Source organism: Arachis hypogaea, chromosome 12, assembly GCF_003086295.3.
Source record: "Arachis hypogaea cultivar Tifrunner chromosome 12, arahy.Tifrunner.gnm2.J5K5, whole genome shotgun sequence".
NCBI classification, from domain to species: Eukaryota; Viridiplantae; Streptophyta; class Magnoliopsida; order Fabales; family Fabaceae; genus Arachis; species Arachis hypogaea.
In genome coordinates this window covers 12256238-12277422 of record NC_092047.1, presented here as the reverse complement: position 1 = coordinate 12277422, position 21185 = coordinate 12256238, and the positions used below count along the sequence as shown (strand labels likewise).

At 37.5% G+C, this 21185-nt stretch overlaps 2 protein-coding genes across 3 annotated transcripts in view; one reads left to right on the top strand and one right to left on the bottom strand.

Annotated features, from left to right (window-relative positions):
* LOC112726874 (probable transmembrane GTPase FZO-like, chloroplastic) overlaps positions 1–3165 on the top strand; it is a 56770-nt gene extending 53605 nt beyond the window's left edge. The window contains exons 10-11 of the mRNA XM_072208812.1: positions 2495–2592; positions 2861–3165. Coding sequence (XP_072064913.1) covers positions 2495–2592; positions 2861–3107 — 345 coding nt within the window. The 3' untranslated portion in view covers positions 3108–3165. The remainder of the gene's footprint in view (positions 1–2494; positions 2593–2860) is intronic.
* A 13139-nt stretch (positions 3166–16304) lies between these two features.
* LOC112729137 (uncharacterized) lies at positions 16305–20680 on the bottom strand. 2 transcript variants are annotated; one of them, XR_003166377.2, is made up of 4 exons: positions 20354–20680; positions 17320–18379; positions 16979–17077; positions 16305–16762 (listed from the first exon to the last, which is right to left on the bottom strand). XR_003166377.2 is itself a non-coding variant. In XM_025779491.2 (2 exons), exons 1-2 carry the CDS (start codon positions 20432–20434, stop codon positions 17351–17353), a joined length of 1110 nt encoding a protein of 369 aa, XP_025635276.1. In that variant the 5' UTR covers positions 20435–20680; the 3' UTR covers positions 17180–17350. The 2 variants fall into 2 exon arrangements, 1 of the variants encoding a protein (XP_025635276.1); XM_025779491.2 differs by lacking the exons at positions 16305–16762; positions 16979–17077 and having other exon boundaries at positions 17180–18379.
* Between the last annotated feature and the right edge of the window lie 505 nt (positions 20681–21185).

Here is a 21185-nt window from a genome sequence, read left to right as displayed (position 1 = left end):
TCTCTGCTTGTGATGAAGGCATTAAGGTTGGCGTGGTTGTTTATTTGTTTCGGGAGCAACATATATAGGTTGCTCAAGATGATGCACATGGTATGATATTATTATGCTCGTTTAATTCATCCTTTTTAAATGCGTGATTTTTTTTTATTTATTTCTTTTTTAGACTAGAGACTTTTTAAATTATATTGTATTAGTTTTTGTCTTATCTATCCTAATATCTATTTGATTTTTAGTGAATAAAATGACAATATAATTCATATAAAAATTATTATATATACACTAAACATCAATCATCTTGTATTTATCTATAAATATATATATTGTTTAAATTATTTTTAATATTATTTTATATTTTAATATATATTTTATACGAGTGATTGATTTAATTACTAAATTTTGATATATATTTATACAGTTGAATTCATATATAATATATAAAAAACTATAGATACAATAAAAATTACAGTTCAAAATGAGTCAAATAGTCCCTAATAATTTAATGTATTTGAATATAAATTAATAAAAAAATTACAAATATTTTTAATAAATTTATAAATTTTAGAATGGAAAGTTATTTATCTTTTAACAAAAAGATAAAATAAATAAATGAATTTTACTGTTTTTATTTTTTTTATTTTTTTACAAAATCTGAAAACAAACGCACCCATTCACAATTTGCTATCTCTGAAAAAAAAAAAAAAAAAAAAAAAAAAAACCTCACTAGAGATACTTTGTTATAAAGATGTTAGACATGTTCTAGAAGATGATCGAAAGAGAATCAATTGTGAAATCAGTTTATATCTAGCTTATATATCAAGTCACGTTTGTATTACTCAATGTTGAATGAATGTTTTTCACAATTACTCTCTTCAAAGTATCAAAATAATTCAGGTGGAATAAGGGATGAGCACGGGTAATGGTATACCTGTTCGAATTAAATTGGTTCTCTAATTAATGGGTAATCGGGTTTAATCCAAACCAAATCAATGATTTTTGTTAGGTAGCGTTTGTTTTGAGGTACTGAGACAGAGACTAAGAGATTGAGACTCAGTATCGTGTTTGTTAGTTCAGAGACTGGTACTAAAATTTCTGTCTCTGTCTCTAAAATTTCAGTATTTCAGTACTTCCAAAAAGTAGGGACACAAGGAACTGAAATTTTTAGAGATGGAGACTGAAACTTTAATAACATTTTATACCTAAAATACTTTCATTTCAATTAATTAATTTTAATTTTACCCTTTGTGCAAATTAAATTAGAGTTTCATTCTTGTTTCAATTCCTGTCTCTCATTTTGCACCAAACAGAATACTGAGATTTATTTCAATCCCTGTCTCTTAGTCTCTGTCTCTCAGTCTCAGTCTTTCCGTCTCTGTCTCTCCACCAAACGTTAGTGATTGGTTCGGATACCGGTTCTGGCCTTCTGGGGTGCAAAACCCGAACCAACTCGCGAACCCGATCATATATTAATTAAATAAAAATATATATATATATGACTTTTTCATTAGACAAAAATTATTCACTAGTAATATGTTTGGATTTTAATGAGTTTAGTTTTTAATGTATTTGGTATTTAACATGTTTGAATTATTTCTATTGATGTTACATGTTTATTGTACTTGTTGAATTTTTAAGATAAACTTTTTTTTTTTATGAATTTTGAAGTCATCGGTGTCCAATTATCCGAATCAAACCAATCCGTACTTAATCGGTTGCGTACCAAAAGTGCCCAGCAAGGGAGATTATACAAGGAGTCTTTTGAAAAACGATGGCCATCTTTGAATCACGAAAATAGTGAGATTGAGAAGAATGAGTCATTATTAAAAAAAAAGTCTGGTCACATCATTCAAAAAAAGAAAGGCTAGTAAAACTCAGAATTCAACTAGGTATCAATTGTGCAATTAACACCCAACCCACCAATTTTAGAAGGATTTGGAGCTAGGCTTCCCTTGATTTTGCTGTTTTATGTGATATTATGTTGTGCAAGAGAAGAATATGCTTGTCTAATAAGTTTGAAGTGTTTCTGGGATTTGGCCTTGTTAGGGTTACCATTCAAAGTGATAAGGTTAACTGTGGTCATAGTATTGTATTCAAGTAAGGTTAATGCCTTCAAAGTAGATGGATAAGTAAGTGATGTCTATATATTGAGAAATTATTATTGCTGCTAGACTCATCTGGGTTGCTGCTTCATTTTTTTAGTTACTTTTTTCCATTAGTGTTGTTATGCAAAGAGAAACCCTGAGCAACGGTTTAGTTGTTTGGGTGACTTCAAGGTAGGATACTTGAGTATTAGGCTACCCTTTGTTGTTGACCCTTGCAACCTCTGTACTAATGTGGATCCCATCACTTGTGGAACTTCTTCAGTAGTAAATATAATGTTCTCATTATCGTTTTCCTTTGGTATATTGAGGTTTGACATCATTATTTATTTATTTTTATGTTACTTAAAATTATAGGTATTATACTGTCAATATATCTGAAATTTTTTAAATTTTAGTTTTTATCGACTTTTGGTGGAGTGGGTGTGGCTGGTCTATCTGCTTCGCTACTGACATCTGTGTATCTTCTTGCTCTTGCCATTTGTTCTGCTGGCGGGTATTATGATTTTCTAATTTTTACTTATAATTTGGCTTCCTTTCTTGTTGCTCAAGATTGTATTTCAAAATCTTAAATCTTCTAAAGAAACATATTGCACTGTTACGGCAAGAGTTGTTATCATGTAACCTAAAGAATACGTCCCTTTAGATTCATATTTTATAAATAAGAAATGTAGATTGGTATGTGCCTAAGGATTTAATTGGTTTAATTTATGATCATGCTGATGACTTGTTGCTGAAATTTGGTTGACATATATTTTTGTCAGGTATGTTGCTATATCAAATTTCCCAAGGCGCAGACAGAGTGTGATAGATAAAGTGAAAGCAAAAGCAGAGAAGTTAGCATCTGAGCTTGAAGAGGCCATGAAGAAAGATTTCAATGAAGCCATGGAAAATTTGAACAATTATGTGAAAATCCTTGGTAAGCCTTACCAAGATCAAGCACAGAATAGACTTAACATGCTTCTAGAGATTCAAGAGGAATTATCGAGTATTGAAAAAAAAAAAATTTAGAACATTGCAACCATCTTCATTTTTGTTGATGTTGATGATGCTTAGGAATTCTCCACTATATTTTGGCATAATATTAGTTTTGGAATACGAAAATCTATTATGAGGTGAATTTAGTAATAAAGTCAGAGTATTTCTGTACAAACTCTTGATTCATTTAGTTAATTGTAATTATGATTTTCTGGGTGAAATATATTTTTTGCATAAAAAATTTTCAAGAAATTTTAAAATTATTTTTGACGTTTTGATTTGTTTTAATTTTAAAATCATTTTAAACTCAAGATAAAATTATTTGTCGCAAAAACCCCAAAGCAAATACGTATCATAAGTTTGCTTTTATGAGATTTGCATTCAGAGATCATGCAAAAAGAGCAATTAGATTTCTTAAGAGATGGAAGATATATGGTACCCTTTTATTCGTTACAAAGAGCAACGCAGCAGCCAAATAGAGGACATGTGTTGCATGAAGAAGGAAGGAAGTGGGGACACCATAACTGAACCTAATAGAAAAAACCTTCAAAGCGGTGCTAACTGATCAGAAAAAAAAATGAAGGCCAACATCAAAAAAGATTATAGCAACAAGGAAACAGTTATGCTGAGAGAGGTCAAAGGAAAAGTTAATCAGAATATGTTGGAGAAATTAAATAGAAGCATTATTGGAGAATCAGTCATTCATTATTAGGGAATCGGTTAGCCCGTTGAATGCTTACGAGATCATTTCAGTCTATACTCTTTCGGAGGTTAAATGTCTGGGATCATTTAAGATGATCTGAACTTTTGACTCGATAGAGAATATGAATGAAACTCTGCAATCATCATTTTTACTGAATTATTTTGGAGAGATAAGGAGATGGATTGCAGGAGAAACATATATGATAAGAAAAGTTTAGATTGAAATTTGTGGCATGCCTCTACATGAATGGAATGAAGAAACCTTTTTTATCATAGCGGTGGTATGGGGAACCGTTTTAAGTGTGGATAAAATATAAAAACTTGATTCAAAGAAGAAATTTCGACTCAGTCAAAATGACGATGGACACTACTTGGGTGCCAATAATCAATGACAGGATCTAGATGGATCTAAATGGAGAAAAGTTTGATATTTATGTGAAGAAAACATGGTTGGATAAAGAGGTCATAGCTGATTTGAGAATGGTCAATAAAAATTATTAAAATAAAACTTTAAAATAAGATAAAAGATAAATTTTTAGTAGATTATATGATTGTATATATTAAAAAAGAGAATGTTTTAAATTTATTTCAGATGATAAATTGTGTTCATACCCTGACCCAACGTTAAGGCCCAGGAACTAAGTAAAAAGGCCCAACCCAAAGGGTTGACCCCACCTTTCACCAAATCAGCCCCTGCGAAGTCGTTACTCGTCACGACTTGCTCTAAAGAAGTCGGGAACGAGGGTTAGTTGGCAGATAAGCACTCATTTGAATGAGTAACTGCCCCAAGAATCTCTCTAACCACTTCCACGAGCCATATCTTAACCTCCCTAAGATAAAGGGACGGTTAACGCCCTAGAAAAGTGGCACTACTCCAACGGTGGTTATTAGTTCGCCATTATAAATACACTGACACCCCTCAGGTATCTTTAAGTTCCAATACTCTCTAAACCTGCTCACGCCCTTGCTAACTTAGGCATCGGAGTGTCTTTGCAGGTACCACCCCCCATTCTTCCATACACACAAGTCGGACGGAGGGCACCGAGTTACAGATCCACTCGAAAGCTTCCTCCTTCATACGTTTGGGCCAACCAACGCCATCCAACCCATTAATCTCCGGTTACCCATTGTAACATTGGCGCCGTTGCCGGGGACCCGAGAGATCAACCAGAGATGGCGGATAGATCCCCTGAGGAGGGTCATGTAGAGACAGATTCTGAACAAGAGAATCTGAACACCGGAAACAATGAGGCAGACCTGACCCTTCACCAGGAAGCCAATGACCAACACAGGAAAGGCACCTCCGGAATAAAAAACCCGAAAGTAAATTCTTCGGAAGGGCGCGATTCAGAGAAAGAGGGACCATCCCATGCAACTGAGCTCATGGGATTAGTCCACAGTCGCCTCGAGCAGCTAGAACAGGAACGGGAGCGACAAAAGGAAACTGAAAAGAACCTAAAAGAGGAGATGGAGCGACGAAAAGAGTTAGAAAGAAAACTCTTAAAGTTAGAATCCTCCCTCAAAGGTCAGAACTCCCGCGACGGTAGAGAAGATTCGCCCCTAGGGGGGAAGATCCTTTTAGTGAGGACATAATGAGGGCAAAAGTTTCGAGAAACTTTAGAAGCCCCGATATGGACCTCTACGACGGAACCACTGATCCGAAGCATCATCTGAGCAATTTTAAAAGTCGGATGTATCTGGCTGATGCATCTGATGCTACGCGATGCAAAGCTTTCCCGACAACCTTGTCGAAAGCGGCGATGAAGTGGTTCGACAGCCTCCCCCCGAGGTCGGTTACCAGTTTTGAGGACCTCTCAAGGAAGTTCTTGATGAGGTTCTCTATCCAGAAAGACAAAGTAAAACATGCACCAAGCCTCCTGGGAATAAAGCAGGAGGTCGGAGAATCCTTACGAGCCTACATGGAAAGGTTCAACAAAGCATGTTTAGAGATTCAAGACCTGCCCACAGAGGCAGTCATAATGGGGTTAGTCAATGGGCTTAGAGAAGGTCCCTTCTCACAGTCCATATCCAAAAGACACCCCATCTCTCTAAGTGATGTACAGGAAAGAGCTGAAAAGTACATCAACATGGAGAAAAATGCTAAGTTGAGAGACTTGAGCTGGTGACCTGGGCACCCTCCCTCAACAAAAGAGAGGGAGAGGGAAACCAAAAAGAAGGAAGAACTCGGTCTCGATAGACCAAGAAAATATCACTCTTATACTCCTCTAAAAGTCTCCATAGTGGACGTGTACAGAGAGATTTGTAATACGGAAAGGCTGCCACCCCCCAGACCCATTAAAAATAAAAAAGGGGGGAGCCGCAACGACTACTGTGAGTACCATAAGATATATGGTCACTCCACAAACGACTGCTATGACCTTAAAAATGTGATAGAAAAGCTGGCTAGGGAAGGCCGGCTCGACAGATATCTCATAGAAAGGTCGGATAGTCATGGGAAGAGAAAGCGAGAGGATACGGATAGAAGAGACCCACCACCACAAACCCCGGAGAGACATATCCACACGATCTCAGGAGGGTTCGCGGGAGGGGGACTCACCAAATCCTCTAGCAAAAGGCATCTCAAGAGAGTCTACCAGGTCGGAGGAGAGTCATCCGACCTCCCCACCATTTCAATCACAAAAGAAGATGAGCAAGGAATAATCCCTGGACACGATGATCCAGTGGTAATAACTATGATCCTAGCAAATGCTCACCTCCACAGAACCCTAGTAGACCAAGGAAGCTCAGCAGACATCCTTTTTAAGCCCGCTTTCGACAAACTAGGGTTGGATGAGAAAGAATTAAGAGCCTACCCCGACACCTTATACGGACTAGGCGACACGCCAATAAAGCCACTAGGATTTTTGCCCCTCCACACCACTTTTGGAAAAGGGAAAAAATCAAAAACTCTGAGCATAGACTTCATAGTCATCGATGTAGGGTCAGCATATAATGCTTTAATTGGCAGAGCTACCCTTAATCGACTCGGAGCGGTGGTATCCACTCCTCACCTTTGTATGAAATTCCCGACTTCAGCGGGGATAGCAACGGTAAGGGGAGATCAGAAATTGGCAAGGAAATGCTATAATGAAAGCCTAAACCTGAGAGGAAAAAGCCGAGAAGTTCACACAGTAGAGCTCGGAGGCGCAAGGGCTAGAGAGGAGCTGCGTCCCCAACCGGGAGGAAAAACCGAGGAGATACAGGTCGGCGAAGAGGAGGGAAAAAATACTCACATAGGGGCCAACCTAGGGGAAACCCTAAAACAAGGGTTGACTAAACTCCTAAGAGATAATTCCGATCTCTTCGCTTGGAAGGCCTCCGACATGCCTGGGATAAACCCCGAGCTTATGTCCCAAAAGCTCTCGGTTTACCGGGGTCCCGACCTGTACAGCAAAGAAGACGCAAGCTCGGCCCAGAGCGAGCCCTAATAGTAGAAGAGCAGGTACAAGCGCTCCTAGAAGCCAGCTTCATTAGAGAAGTAAAGTACCCAACATGGCTAGCCAATATAGTGCTAGTCAAAAAACAAAATGGTAAATGGAGAATGTGTGTCGACTATACCGACTTAAATAAGGCCTGTCCCAAGGACCCTTATCCACTACCAAGTATTGACACCCTGGTAGATTCCAGCTCGGGGTATCAATACTTGTCATTCATGGACGCCTACTCAGGGTATAACCAAATCCCGATGCACGAACCCGACCAGGAGAAAACATCATTCATCACGCCCAGAGCTAATTTTTGCTACGTGGTCATGCCATTCGGATTGAAGAATGCAGGGGCCACATATCAGAGGTTGATGAATAAGGTGTTCGCCTCTCACCTAGGGAGCCTAATGGAAGTATACATCGATGATATGCTGGTAAAGACCAAGAAAGAAGTCGACCTCTTGTCTGACCTTTCACAAGTCTTCGACACCATAAGGTTGCACGGGATGAGACTAAATCCTGCAAAGTGCGCCTTCGCGGTAGAGGCGGGAAAATTCCTAGGGTTTATGCTAACACAAAGAGGGATTGAAACTAATCCCGACAAGTGTAGAGCTATCCTGGAGATGAAAAGCCCGACTTGTTTAAGAGAGGTCCAGCAGCTGAATGGTCGACTTGCAGCCCTTTCCAGATTCTTGGCAGGATCGGCACTAAAATCCCTCCCACTGTTCTCCTTATTGAGAAAGGGATGTCAGTTTGAATGGACTCCTGAATGCGAGGAGGCGTTTCAGGAGTTCAAAAGATTCTTAAGCCAACCTCCTATTTTGGCCCGACCTATAGTTGGGGAAGATCTCGTCCTATACTTATTCGTGGCAGACAAGGCCGTCTTATCGGCCCTGATCAGAGAAGACGAGGTCGGACAACACCCAGTATATTTCATCAGTAAAGTTCTACAAGGCCCTGAGCTAAGGTACCACAAACTAGAGAAGTTCGCCTACTCCTTAGTGGTAGCCTCACGAAGGCTACGACCTTACTTTCAAGCTCACACCATAAGAGTCCGCACGAACCAACCCATGAAGCAAATCCTCCAAAAGACGGATGTTGCAGGGAGAATGGTTCAATGGGCAATAGAGCTCTCCGAGTTCGACTTGAAGTATGAAACTCGGACTGCGATTAAAGCCCAGTGCCTCACCGACTTCATCGCAGAATACGCAGGAGACCAAGAGGAAAAACCAACTACATGGGAACTCTATGTAGATGGATCCTCAAACAAAACAGGAAGCGGTGCAGGCATAATATTGGTGGATGAAAGAGGAACCCAGATAGAAGTTTCCCTCAAATTCGAATTCCCAGCTTCAAATAATCAGGCAGAGTATGAAGCCTTGATTGCTGGATTGAAGCTGGCGGAAGAAGTCGGTGCTACAAAAGTGATGATATACAGCGACTCGCAAGTGGTGACCTCCCAGATAAGTGGAGAGTATCAGGCAAAGGACCCAAATATGAAACGGTACTTGGAAAAAACTCTGGAACATCTTGGGCACTTTGCAGAAACCGAGGTCCAACACATCACTCGGGATCTAAATAGCAGAGCAGACGCCCTATCCAAGTTGGCAAGTACCAAGCCAGAAGGGAATAACAGAAGCCTGATCCAGGAAACTCTCCAGAAACCTTCCGTAGTAAAAGAAAAAGACAAACAAGAGGTCCTTGAGGTAGTCGGATTAAACCTCGGTTGGATGAACCCCTTGGTCGAATACATGAAATTCGACATCCTCCCCAAGGAGGAGAAAGAGGCTAAGAAGATCCGAAGGGAAGCACAACATTACACTTTGGTGAAAAATATCCTCTACAGAAGGGGGATATCAACACCATTATTAAAATGTGTACCGACCTCAAGAACCACCGAAGTGTTGGAAGAAGTCCACAGCGGGATCTGCGGAAATCATCTCGGAGCAAGGTCACTAGCCAGAAAAGTGATCCGAGCCGGATTCTACTGGCCGACCTTGCAGAAAGATGCCACGAAATTTGTGAAAAAGTGCCAACCATGCCAGATGCATGCAAATTTCCACGTGGCTCCCCCCGAGGAGCTCATCAGTATCACTTCTCCATGGCCTTTTGCGAAATGGGGAATGGATTTGTTAGGGCCTTTCCCCCAGGCGCCAGGACAAGTCAGATACCTGATCGTGGGAATAGATTATTTCACAAAGTGGATAGAAGCAGAACCATTGGCCACCATCACCGCACAAAGAAGTCAGAGGTTCCTCTACAAAAATATCATCACAAGGTATGGGATACCTCATTCCATCACTACAGATAATGGAACCCAATTCACCGACTCTACCTTTAGAAGCATAGTAGCCAGTATGAAAATCAAACACCAGTTCACCTCGGTGGAACATCCGCAAGCCAATGGGCAAGCCGAGGCAGCCAACAAAGTCATACTAGCAGGGCTGAAGAAAAGATTACAAGATGCAAAAGGAGCCTGGGCCGAAGAGCTCCCACAAGGCTATGGGCTTACAGGACAACCCCCCCAATCTGCCACTGGAGAAACACCCTTCCGACTAGTTTATGGCGTAGAAGCCATGATCCCAATAGAAGTCAACGAACAAAGCCCAAGAGTGATTCTCCATGACGAGATCGGAAATATACAGGGGCATAAAGAGGAGCTCGACTTGCTTTCCGAGGTCCGAGAAGAAGCCCAGATAAGAGAAGCAGCGTTGAAACAAAGGATGACTACAAGATACAACAAAAAAGTCATTCGAAGAGCATTCACCCCAAGTGACCTGGTCTTGATCAGAAACGACGTAGGAGTCAACAAATCAGGGGAAGGAAAACTCGCTGCAAATTGGAAGGGACCATACAAGGTCAATGAAGTCTTAGGGAAAGGCTATTATAAAGTGACCGACCTGAACGACACCGAGTTACCGAGGTCGTGGCATGCCTGTAATATGAAAAGGTACTACAGTTAAAAGCGAACTCTACTCCCTGATGTACTCTTTTCCCAACTTCATGATTTTTTTCCCAAAATCAAAGGGTTTTTTCTGGAGAAGGGTTTTTAACGAGGCATCATAGTAGAGACTAAGGGAAATATATTGTCAAAAACCCTTAGTAGCAATAAGGTACCTCCCCAATTAATAAAAGATCTTTTTCATATATATCTCTTGCAAATTCCTTTTTTGTTTCTTTTCTTTCGACGAAACGCGCCGACTTAAGCTCGACAAAACGTGAAAATCCTATGAACCGACCTAGATGGTCGTCAAGATAAAACGACGAGGTACAAGTCGGTGTAAAGAGGTTATAGAAGTTGATCATGATAAACTCAGAAACATTCCGACTCCTAAGTCGGAATGGGAAACCGAGTAAAACAAAAATGAATCACAAAAGTAGCCTAAGTCATAAAAACTCAATGAAACGAAATTGAGTACTAGGAATAACAAAAGAGAGATAGAAAAAAACCCCAAGAAAAGGTTAAAAGGTTGTCCTAAAGATCCTTAAAATAAAAAGGTTCAGAAAGACAGACAAAGCCAAAGAAAAGGTTTTTTCAGAAAAGATCAAAGGAAAATTCGAAATCAGAAAAGCATGCACACACAAGGTAACTTAAACCCTTATCCAAAAAAGGGTACTTATTTTTTAACTTAAACCCTTATTAAAAAGGGTATTATTAAACGTTTTGTTTACGGCCTTAAAAGGCCAAAAAATTGTTCAAATACTACCAAAAAAATAAAGAGTTTAAAAAGAGGGGACCCACAGGCCGGGCCCCAAATAGCCAGCAAATTACTTTTTTACAAGACGAGTAGATAGATCACCACCACCAGAGGTAGGAAGAGCGCCACCAGGACCGGGAAGAGAGGCATCCATAGGAGATGAAGAGGAAGTCGGAGGAACTGTGGAAGAACTCGGAGCGTCCTTAGAGCGAGGAGGAGACTCTATAATCCTTTGCCCCCGAGTCTTCAAGTCTGACTCGGAAATAATCTCGGGGACAGGGGGATCCACAATGGCACCATCAATAACAACTTTATCAGGATCTAAAAGGGAAAGGTCCAGGCCAGGAGCAATGACTCCGACCTGCTCCCTAAAGATCCTCCAAGCCTCCTCAGCCCCATCAGCAATAGAGTCCTCCAACTCGGTGTAGGCCCTCTGAGAATTCAGCAGCTCATTTTTCACAGACACAAGATCGTTAAATAAACTTTGGTAGCTGTGTTGCGCTGTCTTCCTCAAACCCACCTCCATGTTGCATTGGGCTTGCAATTTCCTCTCCTTCTCCTTGAGGCTATCCATCTCCTCCTTCAACTTGGCGACTTCCTCCTTCAACTCCCTCTCCTGCTCCTAATATAAAAGAAGCCTTCCCTCCAGCTCCGCAACCCTCGAGGTCATCCCTAAAGAGCTGAGAGGAGCCTTCTCAAAAATATCTAAGAGTTTATCACAAACCCCCGCCGCCTTGAGGCTCTCCTCAACCAGAGTGGTAAGGTGGCGCCGAACAGAAACATCATCCATGCTTATACGAGCATGGGGATAGATGTTCTTTCGGACGAATGCAAGAGCATCCGCCTTAACCTCACCAGAAGAGCCAGACTCTAAAGTCTTGCGCTTCTTCTTCTCTGGCTCAGGAGAAGATCGGGCGGAGGGGGGCGGCTGAGAGAAAGCTGAAGAAGAAATTACAATGGGCTGTGAAAGAGTCCTAGTGTTCCGAGGAGGAGGAGGAGGAGAGATAACCGCCCTGGCGCCACCCGTCCTGGCGCGAGACCTTGCTTTAGCCTCCTGGACTCTCTGGTAAGATTCCTGCGCGTTTGCCTTCGCCATCTCTGAAAAAACAATAGATAATAGGCTAAGACAAGTCGGAAAGGTCAATCAGACAAGTCGGTAATCTAACAAACAAATAAAAGCTACCTAGCTGTGCCTGGACAAAGGTCGGAGACCCCTGGAGAAACTTTTTAGTGTCTAAGTATGGGGCCCTCCCCCATACTTCTCGGAGGAACCCCACAATGGCCGCTTCTACCTCATCCAGGTCATCTAGACCATATTTCTCGCAGGAGGAGGCCTCCAGCCAGTATAAAGGGAAGCGGGGAGAAGAATTATCATCCAGAAAAAAGGGGTGGTGACCCTCTACAGCTTGAACTTTGAAAAAATAATTTTTAAAGTCATGGAAGGATTCGTCAAAAAGGGTAAAAACTCTCCGACCCTGTATGGCTCGGAAAGACACCCACTGTTGCTTATTGTTTAGCCCACTGAAGTGTTTGGTCATATGGAAGAGATAGAAAAAAATCTTCAAAGAAGTCGGGAACTCCAAAGCCTGGCTAATAAATTGATAAATTTTCAAAAAACCTCAAGAGTTGGGGTGAAGCTGGGTAGGAGCAACTCGGCAGTGATGCAAAACAGATATCTCAAAGTTTGAAAAAGGAAGAAAAACACCCAAACGGGTGATCATACACTCATACATAAAGAAAAAATGAGGGGCCGCCTCATTGACCCTCCCAAAGCAAACCCGGTCTTCAGGACCCGGGACTACCAACTCATACTTCGGCTCGTCCTTCTCAGAAGTACAAATTCTGTGGTGAGTACGAAGGTTGGTGATAAACTCAGTATCGAACGAGGGTTCCTCCCCTAGGACCGTGACATCAACCCACTGAGAAAGAACGTCTACGGAAGCCATTTCTTTTTCTTAAAAAGGTAACAAAAACCTACAAGGGAAAAAAAAAGAAAAGGAAAATCAAGAACACGGTCTCTAAAGGGAGGGAATACGGAACTAAAGTCTACAAACCAACCTATCTACAAAATAAAAGCATGCAAATAGAAAAGTATGTTACAAAAAGAACTAACCTTTATCTGAAATAAGGGTTGGAGAAAACGAAAGCCTTCGAAGATACAAGAACGCAGCACGAACGAATGAAGGAGAAATTTGAAAAATTGCAGAAACGAAACAATGAAAGAGAGGGAAAGTATTTATAAGTACGTTAGGGGCACAATGGTAAAAACGGGGCAGTCATTAATGAAAATGCACCGTTACCAAGACCATCAATCCCTACGCACATCCCTAACGGACACGACGCTTGATTAGACGTAACTGTCAGAACCAAAAGGTCACGAAAAGACACGTCGGTTTCAGAACATCACGTCGGTCCTCCAACAAGTCGGTTACAAGCCCGAGTAGTATACTCGAACCCGAATCTTAAAGAGAAATTGGGCTCGAGTAGGGGCACTGTTCATACCCTGGCCCAACGTTAAGGCCCAGGAACCAAGTAAAAAGGCCCAACCCAAAGGGTTGACCCCACCTTTCACCAAATCAGCCCCTGCGAAGTCGGTACTCGTCACGACTTGCTCTAAAGAAGTCGGGAACGAGGGTTAGCTGGCAGATAAGCACTCATTTGAATGAGTAACTGCCCCAAGAATCTCTCTAACCACTTCCACGAGCCATATCTTAACCTCCCTAAGATAAAGGGACGGTTAACGCCCTAGAAAAGTGGCATTACTCCAACGGTGGTTATTGGTTCGCCACTATAAATACACTGATACCCCTCAGGTATCTTTAAGTTCCAATACTCTCTAAACCTGCTCACGCCCTTGCTAACTTAGGCATCGGAGTGTCTTTGCAGGTACTACCCCCCATTCTTCCATACACACAAGTCGGACGAAGGGCACCGAGTTACAGATCCACTCGAAAGCTTCCTCCTTAATACGTTTGGGCCAACCAACGCCATCCAGCCCATTAATCTTCGGTTACCCATCGTAACAAATTGATATTTTAGTTATATGAAATATCACAGAACAAATTTAAAAATATCAAAATCCTAAAGTATGTAGTTGAATATTAATTTTGATATAATATAATTATTAATTTTGACCTATATACTATAAATTATATTTTGTTAATTTTTTATTATATTATTTTAATTTATTTTATATTTAATTTGACCCCTCTTATAAAAAATTTCTGGCTCCGCCACTGCGTAGATGATGAAGAGAAGATTCCCAAAGAACCAATGAAATGTAGAGACAATAAATGATATCTAGCTAAATACTACTCCACAGATCAAAGAAGTGGAGACTCAGGAAGATGGAGAGAATTTCTTAGATGTACAATACATGGAGAACTTAAACCTCTTTGAAGATTCAAATTGACCTATATATATTTTCAAGACAATATAGGAACACTAAAGAAGTGATTCAAGAAACCCAATTGGACTTGCAAGGAGGCACATGGTCTGAAACAGATGGTGTGCATGATAGAATAAGAAAATTGGTACATGAAGAGAGAAGGATAACAAGTTAATCTCAACCCCTCTATATCCACCTGGCTTTGTAAACACTATTAAAAAGAGAGTGGCTCAATCTTAGCTTGAACGAGAAAGACAAAAGGAAAGAATGATCCACATAAAAAGAATTAGCAACAAAGGAGAGAGAAAAGGGGAGAAATTAGAAAAATATATGCAAGATAAAAATAAAATAAGAAAAAGAGCAAAACAAATTTAACTATGGATTTTGCTGTGAATTTTGTTATTTGCAGAATTTGCTGTAAAGATTAGCTATGAATTTTGTCGTAAATTGATTATTTGTGAAATTTTTTGCAAAGGTGAATGGTAATTTTTGTTGCAAATTTTGTTACGTGTGGAGGTTATTGCAAAAATTAATTATAAATTTTGCTGCGGATGTATTATTTGTAAAAGTTGTTGCCACATGAACCTATGAATTTTGTTGCAAATTTGGTACACGTGAAAGATTCGAAGTTAAATTTAAAATAAAATTTGACAAATTATATAATTTATCATAAAATTATGTGCAAATTTTATAGATTTTTTGCGACAAAATTTGTAGATAAGTTACTTGCAAATTTAAAAATTTGCAGCAATAGTTATCCATAAGCTCATATGTTGTAGATTGAATTTTGTAGCAAATTTTGCAACAAACAAAATTATTTGCTAATTCAATAAAAAATTATAGAAAAATCAGTAGCAAATCAACTATTTTTTAGTAGTGATGTAAGAATAAAAAAAGATAGTCACAAAAAGAAAAAAGCTAATTAGAAAAGAGCTAAAGAAATTATGAACATGAAAATAAAAATGACAGTTATATAGAAGACATAGCGGGAGAAGCAATCAAGACTTAGAGGATTGGATCCTAACTTATGATGTATTGTAGTGATGAAAATGCAATTTTGGAATAATTTTGGAGGACAGTCAAAAATGAAAGAAAAGCTCTAGAGAAAGTCAGTATAAAAATAAGGTTCAGAGGAAGGAAAAGAACTAGTTTTAGACTTTTAGTCAGGTTGGTGATACTAATTGCAATAATCTTGTTTTCTTTGTGGTTGAATTTTGGGAGTATAGGAGAGTGGATTTTATAATGGTGTGCGTAAAAATTCTTAATCCATAGTAGCAAAGAAAAGTGTCCAAATTTAGGGGCCAGTATATTTGAGTGATAGTAATAGAAGAGTATGGTGTGTTTCTTGGATGTTGTTAATATGTTTTTGAGAGTTGGGTGTTGATATTTGGTAGTCTTCTTAGCTAAGCCATTTAGATGGTTCAAAAAGTATTATCCAAGTTTTAGCTTTGGTATTGGGAGTTATTATGTTTTGCCTGTGATTCAGGTTGAAAATAGGTTTTTATGGTATTTTATATGTACTTGTTGCTTATTTTTTTCTAAGTAAGATTGAGAGTCTTGAATGAATTATAAAAAAAAATTAGAGAAAAAATTAAAACAAATTAAATATAATTTTTTAAAACTTAAAAAAATGTACGCACAAAAATTATATTTCACAATTTTTTATTAATTTAAAATTATGATGTAATCTATGCTCTAATAATTATATCAGAATAGATTATTAAGATACTCATCATCTCTATACTCTCTAGTTAATACATCAAATCTTATCTAACAATCGCATTTTTTTAAAATAAAAAATATACATTGTTATTACAGAAGCACATTTTATGCAAGAAAGGGAGACACATGTTGAATTTTTATTGAAATATAAGGTTAACTTTATGCATGAAAACGATCTTATGTAAAAAGGGTTATGCTATGTGTACATCAAAATCAGTGACTAAAATCAGCCACCAGTATAAAATACATATTAAAATATAAATACACATTAAAAATAAATTAAACAACACATATATTTATACACAAATACATTGGTGACTAATTTTTAGTGACTAATTTTAGTGTACAAATAACATTTCTCATGTAGAAATATATCTACATACCATTCTCAACTTTATTTTCAGAGCATTCTCTTCTTACGACTTCATCACAAATCACAATCCTTGAATGGTATAAAATTATTACCATTCACTGTCATACATAAAAACACACTAGTATTCTCAATAAATTACAAAGCGCACACACCTTACATCTTGTATAAAATACAAGATATAATTTAATTGATAAAAACACACTTAGTTTATAGCTATGCCACTTAAAAGGCAATCACACACTTCTTCCTGCATAGTGATACAGGGAACTTATTCATATCATGCACACCACACCACACTACTCAAACAGAAATGAATATTTGTTGCCATGATGGGATCCACTTATATCCTATTAATTGCTGCAATTGGTGTCGCATAGAACCTTAAAAAAAAAGTTCATATACAATTGTGTTAGATATTAGTTACGTTGAAGTTAAAAAAATTATAGGTTGTAAAAAAGAAACTCTTCATGATTTGAGTTGAATGATTGTTATAATGTTACCCAAACTTATTAGAGTAAAAACTTTCCTGTAGCAAAAAGAAATATGTAACTGCATCATTTTATTTATTTTCTCAAAAAAAAAAAATTTTTACCAACCATTCTTATTTATTTGTCCGTTGCTCCTTGATTAGACTACTAGTTTTGCTGGTAACAAATGCATTGAAAATAAGCTTCTCTTAGCAAGCAACAAATTTCCTGCAAGAATTATATAAAAGAGCTAGTTAACTCAAGATACATCAACTATACCGTTCTTTAATTTATTAAATTCTCACAAAGGACAAACATTGGATAATAAAATGAGCAATGTCAAAAATTTATATAACCGAATATGGAGGAAGCAAATTAAATGACATTCCAAAACAGAAACTTGTTTTGGTGCAGTGTATAACACGAAAAGTAAAAGAAGATATAAATTGTGCAGATAGAAAATAACTTACATATTAAATTATGATTGTACTAATTAACTCATCAATGATGTTTCGTTCGTTTCTCAAATTCTTGACTGACTGCAACATTTAGATTATCTGTCGAGCAACTCAATCCATCTATCTCCACCTCCCGTAATCGAGGTGCTTCCACGCCACCGTGTGAGAAAGTTTTCATGATCTTGCATTGACTGATCTCAACAATCAAGTCGTTTTGGAATTTCAAAGTTGACTTTCCCGTGAAAAAGCTTCCAAGTTTTGGCAATTCGCTTAGAAACAGGTACCCGAGGTTTGGGAATGTGAGCTCATGTGGCTCGTCTGCCTCTTGTGTTGCTAATACTACTGTTTCCAATGACTCACATTTGGAAATCTTCATCTGAATCAAACTTTTGAAGCTTTTGGCAGTTGAGAATGTGAACATATACTCCAATCTGTTGCATTCAGTAACCTCGACTATCCATAGAGATGGAAAATTCAAAGTTGAGTTTCCTTTGTAGAAGCTCTCAAGTTTTGGTAACTGGCTAAGAGACAGTTCAAAAAGACTTTTAAATATGATGACATCATGATCATTATCATGTGGTTGATAATCCACCATTAAATTTTCGAGTGCTTCACAGTTGGATATGTGCAACTGTTCAAGTTGATCAAGACATTTGGAGGTTGAAGAAGTGAACAAACACTTCAAAGATGCACAACCCTCAAGTTTTAGCGATGTGAGATTAGAAAAGGTTACCCAGGTAAGCTCTAACCCAATAGATTCAAGCTTGTGCAGATTCCTCAGTTCCAATTTGCTAATAAGCAGCAGTTGTGACTGTGAATGAATAATCTCAGGCTTTTGTGAGGGGAATATATCTTTGAAAGCACTGTCAGCCACTCCAAGCATCTGAATATTGGGAAGTGGAACCTTTGGAAAGAAATCAAAGACAGATGCGGCATCTGAGTCATGAATATCATTAAAGCCTTGCAATGTCAGATATTTTATGTTTTGGGGGTCCAAATGAAGCAGTTCTTTGTCAAGCATCATCACACCTGCCTTGTCTATTGACAGTTGCTGTAAGTGAGGGGTAACAACCTGCTCCATTGGATTCAAATTTAGTAAGAAGGACAACACACCATCATCATGACATGACAATATAATTTACCTTCTCCGTTTTTTAAATGTTGCAAAATGTGTAAAGTATTCCAAATAAAATAAAATAAATGAAGCATGCAGAAGCTTATAAGTTAAACATGTGTTATAGAAATTACTCTTCTTGATGATGAAGATAACATGTGATAAAAGATTATTTTACTCGATCAATATAGCTTTTGTTATAAATAAAAAAAGATTTCACATGACAATTAAATTCAAATTAAAAAATATTTTAAATAAAAAGATCAATTTGTTTAACATTAAATAACAAATTTAATAAAGAATTTGGCATTTTTTTTTTGAGTTATGGAAAAGTATTATATATTAAGACAAAGTGTATGACAAAATAGTTGAGTGTTTTTTTTAAATAAAATATTAACTGATTATTTTTTAGTCTTTCTATTTAAAATTTATAAATACCCTTAATTTAATCTTAAACTCAAAATAAGAGTCACTTATTTTGAACTCATTCCCAAATTATAATTCATTTAGATAATTTCAAAAATATTAATTGACACTATACTTAAAAGTTAGAATTAAGATTCAATTATTTTTAAAAAAATAATTTGAGTTAATTTTATAATTATCAATATAAATTTTTATGTTAATATCTAATTAAAAATAATATAACACCCTAACTTTTAGCACCTCATCATGATCGTACTAAAAGTCCGAGTGCTACTTACCTCTAAACCTTTTTATTATATACTATCTTTATTTAATATTGAGCCTTCGCGAATTCGAACCGAAACTTTAATTAAGAAAACGAAAAGAGACTTTATTTTACGCCACTAAATCACAAAAGTATATATATTCACATAGTATTAAATACATAAACTTATCTCAAGATTCCTAGAAACAAATCCTACCCCTCTAAAAACTCTAACTAACAAGGCGAGGGGAAAATAAATCCTAACAACTCAACTTATAAACATATTCCTCTATACTCTTGTAGCTTGGCAATGAGCCTTTGCACCTGTAGCTGAAAGGGGTGGAGATAGGAGGTAAGAACTGGAAAGTTCTTAGTAGGGTCGGGGTTAGAAGTTAAGTTCATTTTGCCATTATTAACCGACCGCAACTAACAACAAAACACTTATAAGCATGAATAATAAAAGAACTCAGAAGTCAATCAGTCATGCAGCACACACACAAAATTACAGAGTTACATAGCACAGAGATATGCGCAAACAAGCATGATACATGTCTATTCCTATCGCAGGTAATGAGCTCATTTGTCGGTTTCGACCCGCACCCGACGCAATCCGACTCGCAAGTCAGATAAGGCATTCCAGCGGCATAACCTCTGCAAGTTTCCACTTCTTGCAGGCGCTGATTCTCCAGCTGAAGTATGCCGAACATGACCTCTGCAAGTACTTGCAGGCGCTGATTCTCCAACTGAAGCATGTGCCACTTTCTCCTGGAAGCCATTTCATACACACGGGCGTCCCCGCACAATCATTCAAAAACAAAGCCCACGGCTTAACACTTTCACATCGGCACCATAACTATTTACTTTCCGTCACCCTCTCGTGACCTTTCAATCATTCTCATAAGTACACGTGCCGATTTGTCTTCTCTTTTTCTTTTAAAACTAAAACCACATCTTTATGCCATTCTCCAAAATCTTTAAAACAATTAATAATCCAACCGACTCCAGCAGCAAAAACATTTCTTTAATAATTCAAAATCAGTTAATATATTTCTTAAAGCTTTTGAAAATTCCATTTCTTACTCCCAAAATAATCAAAGCATCCCAGCTAGTTGTTCATACATAACTGAATCAAAATCTCAAGCAAACAACAATAATTCAATAATAGTTTAACATAAACTCATTCAAATTCAAGCAATAATCAACCAAATCAACATTCATTTATCAAACTCACATTTAATTACTATAAAGTTACCAAACCCTACCTCCGTGCAGAAATTACAACAACGAAAACTCCAGGAAAACTTTTTGACCACGCTGCTGAAGAGAAAAATGTCAGGAATCATATGTGCCTCCTAGAACTCCAGTTGGCCGAACTCAAGGGAAAGAGGAGCTACGTCACCGTCAACTTCTACTGGATCAAAGTAACACCAACGTGTAGAGGAAGAAGATACGAACACTTTTACCAGATTAGATTTTTTTTATTGGAATTACGGATCGCAAGAATTTGAAGCCGGAAATTGAGGAGTTTTCACGGTTTCTCTCTTCTCTCTCGGTCATTCCTTTCGGTGGTTAAAGAAGAAATGAATGAAATATAACTATTGATTAATGAAAGTAAAGAAACATGAGTCATTTGTGTTTTATATATACAAAGGCAACGTGGCTTGATTCTAAATCTGTGTATACATGCATATAAGTTCTATTTTCTTTTCCTTGATTCCCTAAAGGCTTCAGCCAATTTATATGGAACTAAGGAACTTTACTTAATAATAACAATAAAAATAATAATAGCATATGATATGTATATATTCATATGGCTTTCCGCCAAATGAATGTAATGATACATATAATAATAATAACAATAGTAATAACTAAGGAAGTTTGTATAATAGTAATAACAGTAATAATTGCGTATTAATAATAATAATAATAATAATAATAATAATAATAATAATAATAATAATAATAAGAACTAAATTAAATTTTATTTTATTAAATTAATTTTCGAAAACTTGGAGTCTTACAATTTATATATATATATATAAATATTAATTTTAAATAACAAACATAAAAATTAATTATTTTTATTTGTGTAAC